Genomic DNA, 13,164 nt, shown 5'->3' with positions numbered 1-13,164 from the left:
TGGGACCCCTTGGGGGATGTTTGACTGCCGGCAGTCAGACATCCCTCTCACAATCTGGGACTACTGGCTCCTAACCGCTTGCCTGCCTGATTGCCCCTAACCGCTTCTGTCTGCCAGCTTGATCACCATCTAACCGCTCCCCTGCTGGCCTGATTGACGCCTAACTCTCTCCTGCTGGCCCGATCACCCCCAACTTCCCTCCCCTGCCGGCCTGATCACTCCCAACTGCCTCCATCCCCCCCTGCCAGCCTTGTCTCCCCACGCAGTCTGCTGTTCAGTTGTTTGGTTGTCCCTCACTAACCCCCCTGCCAGCCTGGTTGCCCCAAGCAGCCTGCTGTTTGGTCGTTACTGTTACTGTGACAGCGTCCCGGACAATTTGCATATTCCTCTATTAATATAGATGGCAAAAGTATATAGTAGTGGAACTGTCGCTCCACATGTCGGCATTTCCGCTTTTGGTGAGTGTCTTAACTCTCAGAAGCTTAGTTTCCTCACTTGTAAAATGGGTTAAAACCTGGCGAGCAGGGTGGCTATAAGCATAGGAGCTAATATATAAAGTGCATGGTGCAGAGAAGATACTGCTAATCTTCCTGTCATACGTCGTTTTTCTTCTTTCTTTTCCAGCTTCTGAAAGTTCTGAAGACAGTGAGCAAGAGGATGAGACAGGTGCTCACGACATGGACAGTACTGGCAAAGAGGAATCAAAGACTGAGTATTTGGCCCACGCCAGAAATGACCTCCTTTCAAAGGAGGAACAGAACAGTTCATTTTTGCTAGAAGAAAGCAAGGTCCATGCAGATTTGGTAATATCTAAACCAGCGTCGAAATCTCCAGAAAGGTTAAGAAAAGATATGGAAGGATTGTCTGAAGATACGGATTATGAAGAAGATGAAGTCACAAAAAAGAGAAAGGATGTCAAGAAAGACACCCCCGATAAATCCTCAAAGCCACAGGTCAAACGTGGGAAAAGAAGGTACTGCAACACAGAGGAGTGTGCAAAAACCGGGTCGCCCAGCAAGAAGGACGAGAAGGCCAAGAGCAAAGACTCACTTTGTGTAGAAAACAGTAGCAACAGCTCTTCTGATGAAGACGAAGAAGAAAAATCAAAAGCAAAGCTGACACCAACCAAGAAATACAACGGTTTGGAGGAAAAGAGAAAATCTCTGCGGACGACTGGTTTCTATTCGGGATTTTCAGAAGTGGCAGAAAAAAGGATCAAACTTCTAAACAACTCGGACGAAAGGCTTCAGAACAGCCGAGCGAAAGATCGCAAAGATGTCTGGTCAAGTATTCAGGGCCAGTGGCCCAAAAAGACGCTGAAGGAGCTTTTTTCCGACTCCGACACGGAGGCCGCAGCTTCCCCTCCGCACCCGGCCCCGGAGGAGGGCCCGGCCGAGGGGACCCTGCAGACGGTGGCCGAGGAGGAGAGCTGCTCACCCGGGGCCGAGCTGGACGCGCCGCTGCCCGCCGGTGCCGACGGCCAGCCCTCCGAGGAGAAACCCACGGAAGCCAGCGACAAGAAGGCCGAGTTTCCCAGCAGCGGCAGCAATTCAGTGCTGAACACCCCTCCGACCACCCCCGAGTCCCCTTCCTCGGTCACCGTCACAGAGGCCGGGCAGCAGCAGTCTTCGGTGTCAGCATCAGACGCCCTGGCCCCAAACCAGGAAGAGGTGCGAAGCATCAAGAGTGAGACGGACAGCACCATCGAGGTGGACAGTGTCGCGGGGGAGCTCCAGGACCTGCAGTCGGAGGGGAACAGCTCGCCCGCCGGCTGCGACGCCAGCGTGAGCTCCAGCAGCAGCACCCAGCCCGAGCCCGAGCCCTCGGAGAAAGGTGAGCCGCGGGGCCGGGCCCGCCTTAGGGTCCCCCCCTCCCTCCCAGTGGCTTCCCAAGGAAGCGCTGCGCGAAGGCGGTGCGGATGGCAGCTTGGAAAGTCATCTGAGTAATGAGTAGTGGGATGCGTTATCTCAAAGCTTGGGAAGGACCTGGTGTCCTTGGCACCAGGCCCCAGTCCAGACCCGTTAGGGACGCATTCTCCGCCGGTGGACGTGTGGCATGAGCAGCTTCAGTACATTTCTGTAACGTGTGTGCAGTTGTCACGTGCAGTTTCTCACGAACATTTTGGTTTATCGACAGACCCCTCCAACCTTAACCAAATCTGTATGTAGGGGTTTGGAGCAACCACCGGCCAGGCACTGCTTTCCTCAGACAACCGTGTCACACTGCTTTTCAAGCCTGACTAACTTGTGTGAGTTTGTAAAGGAATTTGATGCTTTCTTAGATGCATAGCTACCAAATTGAAGGACCAATGTGTATGTTACTAACCGACAGTAATACTTTTTTGATTTTCCGTGAAGTTGTTAAAAGTGGAAATTCAAATGAGTACTTTCCAAAAGTATCAGTACCTTTTGATAATGCCATACCTATACTTCTGTCATCATTTTTCTTATAAACCACTTCACTCAGGTGTCTTTAAATTGGTATACTCTAGTCTGACACTTGGCTTCAAAGCACTCTTGTCCATTGTAAAGGCAGAGCACTAGGGAGGGTATGTATTTTATGTAACATAACAGGTTTTGTGCTAGCTTTAGGTTCTTAGCTTAAGAGAGAGAATCTAGATCAGATTAGTTAAATCCAAGTTTTCTCACACAAATCGTTTTTTCCTCCTCCAGCTTTATTGAGAGATAATTGATATAACATTGTCACACAAATCTTGACTTAAAATATTTCTTTTGGAACAATAAATACTAAGTACAAAATATAATCGCTATTAAATTGGGATGTTTTTCGTTGTTTTTTTACATTCACAGATACAGCTACTATGATTGTATTTGTCTGCCATACTATCTTATGGAACTGAATTGTCCAGGCATAAATAATCTTCAGAATTAGAGAAGCCTTTGTCATAAATGATTAGAGAGACTTTTGACAATAGCATGATAGAATTTTAATACTTATAATTCTTACAAGATTGTATCTTTAACTGTGTTCCTCATCTTATGAAAAATAAAAAAAATTAAAAGATATGGTAGTCCTTCTGAATTTTAATCTTGAATAGGTTAAAAAGAAACATGAGAACTTCCAGATTTAGGGTAGCAGAGGACCATCTGCTTTATCATGTCACAGCATATAGTATTTTTAAATAATTTATTCCTTTATTTAAAAAAATAATTTTAACTGATTTTTAGAGAGAAAGGAAGGGAGAGAGAGGAAAAAACATTGATGTGAGAGTGAAACATCGATCAGTTGCCTCCCACATGTGCCCCAACTGGGGATCGAACCCACAACCTGGGCATGTGCCCTGACTGGGAATTGTACCTGTGGCCTTTTGGTGTATAGGATGACCAACCAAGCCACACTGGCCAGGGCAGGGATAACTTTTTAAGCACCTGTTTAATATGACCACATTTTAATAAAGTTGTCTACTGATATTAGAGAATTTACATGGTATTAAAAATAAAAATGTGCCGAAACCGGTTTGGCTCAGTGGATAGAGTGTCGGCCTGCGGACTGAAGGGTCCCGGGTTTGATTCCGGTCAAGGGCATGTACCTGGGTTGCGGGCACATCCCCAGTGGGAGATGTGCAGGAGGCAGCTGATCTGTTTCTCTCTCATCGATGTTTCTGGCTCTCTATCTCTCTCCCTTCCTCTCTATAAAAAATCAATAAAATATATTTAATAAAATAAATAAATAAATAAATAAAAATGTAAGTCTTGCAATTTAGATTTAGGATTTTCCTCCAGTTTAGCCTACATTAACCTGAAAGTTTCAGAATTAAACTCTTGAGGAAAAATCTGGCAATTATTTTTAAGAGTCTGCTTCTGTATAATCAATATCTAAGTCACCTTCTTTATGTTTCACTTTGTTATATTAAAATAGCATTAGGAAAAGTTATCAATAGATACACACACCCATTAAAAAGGAAATCTATTAAAGTTTCAAACAAAACAATTCTATTTCATTTTTGACCACAGAAGCCATGTCTTACATACTCAAAGTTGAGTTTACCACTGGTAATAGGACTAAGAAACTTTTTGTAGCAAACATGGCATCATTTTATCCTAAAATTAATTATATCATGTTATTGTAATATGTGACATTGGAACTGAATAGATAGGACTTTATCTATGGAAAAAGAACTTACCGTGGAGTCCGGGAGAAAAGACTTGCAGCTGGAAAGAATCAGAAACACAGGAGATGCTGAGGACCAGATTAGTAAAAAGGAAAACGTATAGAAACCACAGCGTAGAGCAGTGATCAATCAGTGAAGCCGGAGCAGCGGGGAAAGTTAGGGAACGTTTGGGACTTGGGCTAGTCCTTAAAGGAAAGGAGACATTTAAAACATTTTGGATAATCTTCTACCAAGAAGATGAACCGTTACTTAGAACTGCTATTGCTGGATTTGTAAATGGTGTGTGTGTTAACCAGTGCCCCAAGAACTAAGTTACTGATGAAATAAATAAATGCGTAATATAACTGAATTACTACTAAAATTTATCCCATTCGTATCATAGCATTTAAAGTTATATTAATATCATTATAAGATATATTATTAATATTTAACCTGTAATTAAACTTTAATATTTTGGTTTTACTGAATTTTAACAAATTTTATTTTTTACTTTCAGCATATGCCTGTTTTTGAATTACTACTAGACTCATAAGCTCTCAGTACTATATTGAGAACTATTTTCAGTTTATATCTGATTTTTCTAAGAAGGATGTTCACACTTCATTTGCTTTAAAAAAAAACAACCCTCTAACTTTTATTATGTGCAATAAGTGAGCTCATTAATAACAATTTATTTTAAAAATAATACTAAGTTCTGTGATTTATAGATTTCATAAAGAGCATGTATAGTTTCAGAATTGTTCTATACTTACAAAATGTGGAATTAAGTTATACCTAGGAAAAGCTTGATTTTTATATTGTGTTACTTAATAATTTCTTTCCCATCGTAGCCTGTACAGGTCAGAAAAGAGGGAAAGAAGCCCAGGGAGGAGGAAGTTCATCGAAAAAGCAGAAACGAAGCCATAAAGCAACAGTGGTAAACAACAAAAAGAAGGGAAAAGGCAGTAAGTTGTAAAACCTCTAATTTTTTTAGATATAAAAATAATGGCGGATATATTGATCACTTTGTAAGGTATAGAAATGTTGAATTACTATTTTGTAAGCCTGGAAGTAATTACTCTATGTCAACTATACCAGTAACTTTAAAAATTATGGCGGATATTTTTCCCCCATTAAGGTATTCAGGATATGGTATAAGTCAATATATGTATTTTATTTAATCCTCACCTGAGGATATGTGTTTTGTTGATTTGAGAGAGAGAGAGGAAGGGAGATGGAAAGAGAGAGATGAGAGAGAGACAACCATTGATTGGTTGCCTCCTGTACGAACCTGCAACCTGGGTATGTGTCCTGACTGGGAATTGAACCCGAGACCTTTCAGTGTATGGATGGGATGACGCTCCAACCAACAGAGCCACACCGGCCAGGGCTAAGCCAATATTTTAATTTTGCCACTGCCCACAAAATGTCACACAAGTCTTCAGATCCTAGGTAAATTCTAGGATTAAGCAGTTTGGTCTTATTCAGCAGTGTTCTTCATTGCTGATGAATATGAATGATGAAGAATGAATGATGAATGAGCCAGCAATCTTTTTTAAAATAACAGCTACCGGTCCTATAATATAAACAACATTTTCATGTTTGTTTTATGCTCCATAGTTCTTTCCCCTTGTCATTTCACATTATGAAATGCTTCAGTTATGTATTATTTTTATTACGATAAATTGATTGCTTTTCATTCTTCAAGGCAAAATCAGCCTAGGAGAGAACAATCAAGACAGCTTTGGCGCTGTAATCCCAACAACTCCAGTTACCACCTTTATCTTGGGTACCTCAAGCCATGTGGCCAAGAGTAGCTATGAGCAATATATACTATATCCATTGGTTAAGTGGGCTCTACCTAAAGACTTAACTTTATCAATGACTGTTCATCGACCTACAGGAATATATATACTGTATTTCTCCTGAGAGCTGCACATTTTCTCTCTCTCGTAGACAAAGTGAGAAGCGGAAAATATGTAAAGAATTTTTTTTCAGGTGTCCCACACTGACTCCTGCTGCTCTTCCAGGAGACTCCTGCCACCTCCACTGCCTGACCTTTGCTATCGGCCGGCTTGGCTGCACTTCAGTGCAGAAAGGGTTATGCGGCCAGCGCCCGCGGTTCTGCTGAGCCCATATGACTTCCAGGCGGTGAATATGGCGTTCCTTGGGGCCCCGGGCGGCTGTGCTCAGCAAGGCCATGAGAGCCAGGCTGAGGCAGACCACTGCATCATAGTGGGGCCGAGCCTTGGGGGCTTAGCCAGGAGTTGCCAGGGGTTCCAGAGCAGCAGTGGGGGGTCCGGGAGGGGATTTGATGAGGAAATGTGGTGTAAGCAGTGGTGGAGTCTCTTTATTCCTAGAACACCACCGTGGAGGAGATGCTGTGCACCTTCCCTGTCTGGAGTATTTTTCAGGCCTCAGAGCCTAACAGTATTCTTTTATTTCTGGTAGCTGTTGTTCAATGAAGCACCAATAAATAGATGCCCATTTGATTGTCAGTTATTTGGAGTAACAACAGTTTAGACAGTTAAAGCATTTTTAATGATACTATGATGTTTTTGTCTTCAAGACTTTACCATTTAAATGACATTTCCTAAGAGGGGCCATCTTCAGCTACTCAGTTAACATTCATATAATTTACGATAAAACTGTTGATTGCTTTCTCACATTTTCATTATTGGGCTTACACCTCGGTAAATCAGAATGAGGATACCATCCATTCTTTGAAAATAATTCAGTTAAATGAATTAACTGTCATGGAATCTAAAATAATACTTTTTATCCAGAAAGAGGAAATTGATGGGAAAATCAGTGCCATCATCTGGTCAGTCACATGTTAAATTTATCAAGGTGTTAACCATTTCTATGGCACTGAGGCTTTAGTCAGCAACAGATGTAATGTAATATTACATCGATCTCAGAATTTTTCATAAATTACTGAATCTATTTACCAGAGTAAAACATGGTTTATTGCAGTCAGCAAGCTATGATGTAGGAGTTATTTAAGAAATTCATTGTATGTATCAAAGTTTAGTGTTTACTCCCGAATAATCTTTATTGAACATGATGATTATGCATCATTGTTTGTTTGTGGCCAAAGGAGTAGTATACATTTATACAACCTAAAGTGTTAAAATTAAGAAGTTTCTATAATGAGTCAGTTTAAAAGATTCTGTATTCTATTTTTTTTATATATTAACATAATGGAATAAAAAGCCATTCAGATAATTACTGTATATTTGACAGTCTACCAAGTATAATGGAAGATTAGAGGGGCTTTTTTTGTTTTTTTTAAGTACTATTGGCAACTCAGGTAAGGAGTTTTGTTTTGCTTAACTGTGCCGGTGCATTTGTACACGATGATTTTTCAAGCATTTAGGCAGCTTCTATAAAACAGGTTGTATACTGTAGTAATAAATTCAAATGGTTAATTTTAAATTGTCCATTAAAATCTGTGGCAAAACCTTTGTTACTGTTCTGTTTCTAATGCTTTTCTTTTGCTTGTGTTTTCAGCCAACAGTAGCGACAGTGAAGAACTTTCTGCCGGGGAGAGTGTCACTAAGACTCAGCCCGTCAAATCCCTGTCCACGGGAATGAAGGCTCACAGCGCTCACAGCGCCAAGTCGCCCGCACGGACACAGTCGCCGGGAAAATGTGGGAAGAATGGGGACAAGGATCCTGACCTCAAGGAACCCAGTAATCGGTTGCCCAAGGTTTACAAGTGGAGCTTTCAGATGTGTAAGTGGCAGATACTGAATGGGCAGCTGGTCAGTCTGTAGAAACTTTATCCTAGTAACTCTTGATGCTCGTAAGTGAAAAGCAGTTTATAACCAAGCTTCAGAGTCCCAATAACCAGTTGCATTATAGAGACTGTATTTGGATCTCGATTTGAATAAACAGATTGCTGAAAGAAAAATTTGAAGGTAATTGAGGAAAATATCAACATATAGGCTAGGTATTTCTGATATGGGGTGGGGAGTGCACGGGGTATAAATGAGACAAGATTCGACATCAATTGCTAATAACTGAAGGTGGATGATGGGCGATGGGGCTTCATTATACTGCTCTATACTTCTGTGTACGTGAGAAATCTCCATAATATATGTATTTTTTGAGGGGGTGGAGACTACCCCAGAGTTTCTTACACAGAAAAATATTCTTAGGATATTGAAAATTGCTTGCAGTGGTTCTCATCCTTCCTAATGCCGCGACCCTTTAATACAGTCCTCATGTTGTGGTGACCTCCAACCATAAAGTTATTTTCGTTGCTACTTCATAACTGTAATTTTGCTACTGTTATGAATCGTAATGTAAATATCTGATATGCAGGATGTATTTTCATTGTTTGCGACCCACAGGTTGAAAACCGCTGCTTTAGCGCCTTTGAAAAAAGTTTTTCCAATTTAAAAGTTATGCATACATACTCATAAAAATAAATCTAAAAAGGATTTTAAAAAATGTATCCAGTCCCGACATTCGAAAATATAAACAATTTTAACATTTTGGCATCTTCCCCGTCTTGTTTCTAAGTATGAGTTTATACGATATACTGTGATGATACTATACATGATGTGGAATTTTTAGCATACGTGTTTAGGTTGTAAGGTCTTTGATTCTCCACACTCATTAGCTCAACAAATATTGTGCATATATTATGTACCAGACATTGTTCTAGGCTAAGAAAAAAATCTTAGGGAAACAAATTTACAAGCCTTATTTTTAGTTTTTCTTCTTGACCTCATTCTACAGCCACACTATATGTTCTTTTATATCTTAACATTTTGTTCAAAAATACATATTAATAAAAGTTTTAAAATTGACAGCGGACCTTGAAAATATGACAACTGCTGAACGCATCACAATTCTTCAAGAAAAATTGCAAGAAATCAGAAAACATTATCTGTCATTAAAATCTGAAGTAGCTTCCATTGATCGTAGGAGAAAGCGTTTGAAGAAGAAAGAAAGAGAAAGTAAGTGTTTTTACCTTTACTTACACATAAAGCAGCTGTGACTCTGCATTACACTCACATGAGTTTGTCCTGTGTGTCTTCAGGCAAGTTCTCTAATCTGTCTGACTTTCCTCACCCTAGCAAATGGAAAAATCTGCCTAAAGAAAAATGATCTCAAATCATGTTCACTTTCATAGAGCATACAGTCTGCCCCCCAAAAAATCCTAATAAAGTTTTGGTTAGTGAAAAGTGCTGTGGCCCTAGCCGGTATGGCTCAGTTGGTTGAGCTTTGTCCCATGCACCGAGAGGTCACAGGTTCGATTCCCTGTCAGGGCACATGCTGGGGTTGTGGGCTTGATCCCCAGTAGGGCCCGTGCGGGGTCAGCTGATCATGATTCTCTCTCATCATTGATGTTTCTTATTGTCCTCTCCCTTCCTCTCTGAAATCAATAAATATATATTTAAAAATAAAAATGAAAGTGCTATGAGAAAATAGACTCAATCTGAGGGAAAAACTTGTCTTTGTTTCAGCAAGGCTGCCATAACCAGGTGCCACAGACGGGATATGTGGCGCCAGTGTTGGAAATAAGTAAGACCTAGAAAGGACTGGTTGAAGGCTGGGGACACAGAAAGGACCAGAAGCTGTTTTATTCCTATTACTTTTTGAAATGCCTCTTGGATTTCCAAGGGGCATGCCAGGTAGACAGTGGGATATAGAAGTTTGTAGCTCAGGGGACAAATCAAGACTAGGGATATAATTTTCAAGTCATTTGTGTATCTATAGTACAACAGTTACTGCACGTGGTTTTTTAAGCCTCAGTACTTGAGTAGGTGACCCAGGAAAGAAGTGTGGATCGGAAAGAACAGGAAACCTAGAACAAGCCAGCTTTTATAGGTGGAGCTAGGAGAAGCCAGAGCAGCAGGGAGTAGCCTTGAAGGAAGAAAACGAGATGATGGCCAAGAAAAGAGTTTTAGGAGGAGGGGAGTAGCCCAGCTGTGTGATGCAGTAGTTGAGCTGTGGACCGTTTTGTTCCATCTTTAAGAAGCAGTTAGTCTTCCATTCTCATCACCATTTAAATTCACAAGGAAGTCCAAACAGGGAAAGATACAGGAATTAAAGGGGGAAGATTTTGGGGTGGATTATAGATTTTTTCTATTGGATTCAAAGCTCTTTCTGGCATTGGTTTTATTATTACATAAAGTCTGCTCTCTTATTTCCATGCCCTGATAGACTGGGCACAGGCTGTCTCTTTGTCTACCCAGACAGGGGCAGTTCCTAGTCTGTCCTTTCTATTCCATCTGCTTAGCTTCTTGAGACATAACTTGGTTTTCCTTTCTTTATATTATGGGATTGTGAGACGAGACTTTACTATTTTTTTTTTAATCCTTACCTGAAGACATGCTTTTTAATGATTTTTGAAAGAGGAAAGGAGAGGGAGAGAGAGAGAGAAACATCAATGTGAGGGTGAAACATCAATTGGTTGCCTCCCACACACACCCTAACTAGGGATAAAACCTGAAACCTGGGTATGTGCCCTGACCAGGAATTGAACCCACAACCTTCTGGTGTACAGGACAATGCTCCAACCAGCGAAGCCCCAGCAGCCAGGGATGTTTTTTTAAAAAAATTTATTGTATTTATTGGGGTGACTTTGGTTAATAAAACTATGTAGGTAACATTGACTGCCCTTGTAAGCGAAATAATTGTGGAGAATACAGCCGAATTGTAGTCTGGTGATTTACTCCTGCTTATTGTTGGGCGTACGCTCTATTACGCTATTGATTTGGTTTCCCTGTCCCTTCAGGTGCCGCTACATCCTCATCCTCTTCTTCACCCTCATCCAGTTCCATAACAGCTGCTGTTATGCTAACGTTAGCTGAACCGTCGATGTCCAGCGCATCACAAAATGGAATGTCAGTCGAGTGCAGGTGACAGCAGGACTTGCTAAAGCACTTTGCACTTAATGGCTGTGAGGGCCACGTCTTTTTTATACTGCACAGTGGCACAAAAAATCAGACAAAGCACTATTTTATATTTAAAAATTGTTTCTTGACAAGCTGACTTGGCACTTAAGTGCACTTTTTTTATGAAGAAAAAGTACAATGAACTGCTTTTCCTCAAGCAATAATTGTTTCCAACTTGTCTGGGAATTGTGTGTCTGGTGACTTGAAGGCCTTCCACTGTGGCTAATGGAGGCTTTTCACTGCCTGTAGAGACAATACAGTAAGCGTAATTATTGGGTGGCCAGAAAATGGTAAGATAACTTACTGTATATGTATTCCCTTGTATTTTGTTAAAGCTGGAGCATTTGATATTTTTCCATTTATTTATGAAAAAAATATGAACCTATTTTCATTTGTACAAGCTAATTGTTTTTTAAAGAGAGTCACTTTGCGGTGGCTTTAATTGTATAAGTCAAGCACATGTAATAAATTCAAAACCTGCCGTTAACAGGACATCAGACATCAGTCCTGGTAACCAAATATTAAAGATTCTCTTTAAAAAAGACTGAACATGTTTACAGGTTTGAATTAGGCTAAAAGGTCTTGCAGTGGCTTTTCATACCCCTTCAAATTGGAATGGAACTACTGTACTTTGCCATTTTTCTATAAATCAGTATTTTTTTTTAATTTTGATATAATACATTGTGTGAAAAAAGAAAATGGCTAATAAACTGTATTAAATCTTAAACAATGTATAGATTGTATTTAGCCAGTTCAAAGTGTATATTTATTCATAATGAATTATAACAGTTATATTTTTGTGTTTTCTTGTAAATGTTTCTTTTCCTTAAATACAGATAACTCATTTGTATTGCTTATTTTATTATGAGCTACAACAAGAGGATTTCAGGAACAAGTAAACTGTATTAGTATGGTTCAAGGTTGAAGTATAAATAGGTAATCGGGTAGTAGGCCTATGAAATTAAATGCCTTGTATAAAATAAATGAACGCAGAATTGTTTCCACTTGTACGGACTTTATGTTGTATGATTCCAACCTCTGTTCTGTTTGGCACTTGTATTTAATTCTCCACCTTTGTAAGACATTTGTATATTGCGGATGTGTTCATTCAAGCTATTTAATACCTGGCACTGTTAATACACAGTACTTTACTGTACAGACTGTTTTACTGTTTTAATTGTAGTTCTGTGTACTTTTTTTTTTTAATGGGGCTGGCATGTTTTTGTTTTCAGGCAATATGATGTGAGAATTTTGAAGCGTTTTGTTGTAGATGCTAACGTGTCAGAATCCTTTACATTCAACTTTTCTAAGAAAAGCATTTTCAGTCTTGTAGTGTGTGCTTACAGTAACTAATTTTGTTGAAAATGGTTTCAAGTTACTCAAATTTGTACAGGACTGTAAAGATTTGTTGACAGCAAAACATTGAAGAAAAAGCTTATAGAATAAAAGCTATAAAGTATATATTAGGATCTGCAAACAATGAAGAATTATGTAATATATTGTACAAATGTAAGCAAAGGCTCTGAAATAAAATGCCATAGTTTGTGAGTCATTGATTTTGTTTCTAAAAGATTAAGTAATTTTGGTTCATTTCTGTATGTGATGACTGATTGGAACATATATCTCCAGCCTGTATTGTCAGGAGGGGTTGACATACAGAAAGGGTAATGTTCTATCCATAAAAATTAAAAGTCCACTAACCAGATACAGGATTTATTAGGCCTTCTTTTATCTGTGTACAGTTTTGCTTGAGTCTGAGCATGATGAATACCTAAGACTTGGAGATTTGTCTACAGAATAAAATGAAAACTTTTGTTTTCTTTAACATACTTGAAACCATTACCAGCAGCTACCCCCACACCCCTTTTTTAATTGATTCTAGAGAGAGAGGGAGGAAGGGGGGGTGGGAGAGAGAGAGAAATCTGTTACCTCCAGTATGCCCACCCAGGGCAACCTAGGGAATGTTTCCTGATAGGGAATCTAACCTTCTGCCAACTGAGCCACACAGGCCAGGGCACAACCTTTTTTCCTTTCAAATTGTAATTGTCTTTTAATTTACATGGACCCTTGTTGGTCTCATACTTTAGTGCACTCTACTCATGCACATGGGAATCGCTGGGCATTGCTAAAACAGTGGTC

At 39.9% G+C, this 13,164-nt stretch overlaps 1 protein-coding gene across 9 annotated transcripts in view; it reads left to right on the top strand.

Annotated features, from left to right (window-relative positions):
• Positions 1–12,581, top strand: part of ARID4B (AT-rich interaction domain 4B) — a 61,329-nt gene extending 48,748 nt beyond the window's left edge. For 5 of the 9 annotated variants that reach the window (XM_036354549.1, XM_036354546.1, XM_036354548.1 and 2 more), the window contains 5 exons: positions 625–1,833; positions 4,963–5,076; positions 7,625–7,849; positions 8,935–9,081; positions 10,866–12,581. In XM_036354549.1, coding sequence (XP_036210442.1) covers positions 625–1,833; positions 4,963–5,076; positions 7,625–7,849; positions 8,935–9,081; positions 10,866–10,993 — 1,823 coding nt within the window. In that variant the 3' untranslated portion in view covers positions 10,994–12,581. Of the gene's footprint in view, positions 1–624; positions 1,834–2,136; positions 2,249–4,962; positions 5,077–6,067; positions 6,263–7,624; positions 7,850–8,934; positions 9,082–10,865 lie in introns of those variants that run through there. The other 4 variants (XR_004974993.1, XR_004974992.1, XM_036354550.1 and 1 more) reach the window with 4 other exon arrangements.
• The last annotated feature ends 583 nt before the right edge of the window (positions 12,582–13,164 follow it).

Source organism: Myotis myotis, unplaced genomic scaffold, assembly GCF_014108235.1.
Source record: "Myotis myotis isolate mMyoMyo1 unplaced genomic scaffold, mMyoMyo1.p scaffold_m19_p_21, whole genome shotgun sequence".
Lineage (NCBI taxonomy): Eukaryota > Metazoa > Chordata > Mammalia > Chiroptera > Vespertilionidae > Myotis > Myotis myotis.
The sequence above is the reverse complement of the archived record's forward strand: the minus strand, read 5'-3'. Positions and strand labels throughout refer to the sequence as shown.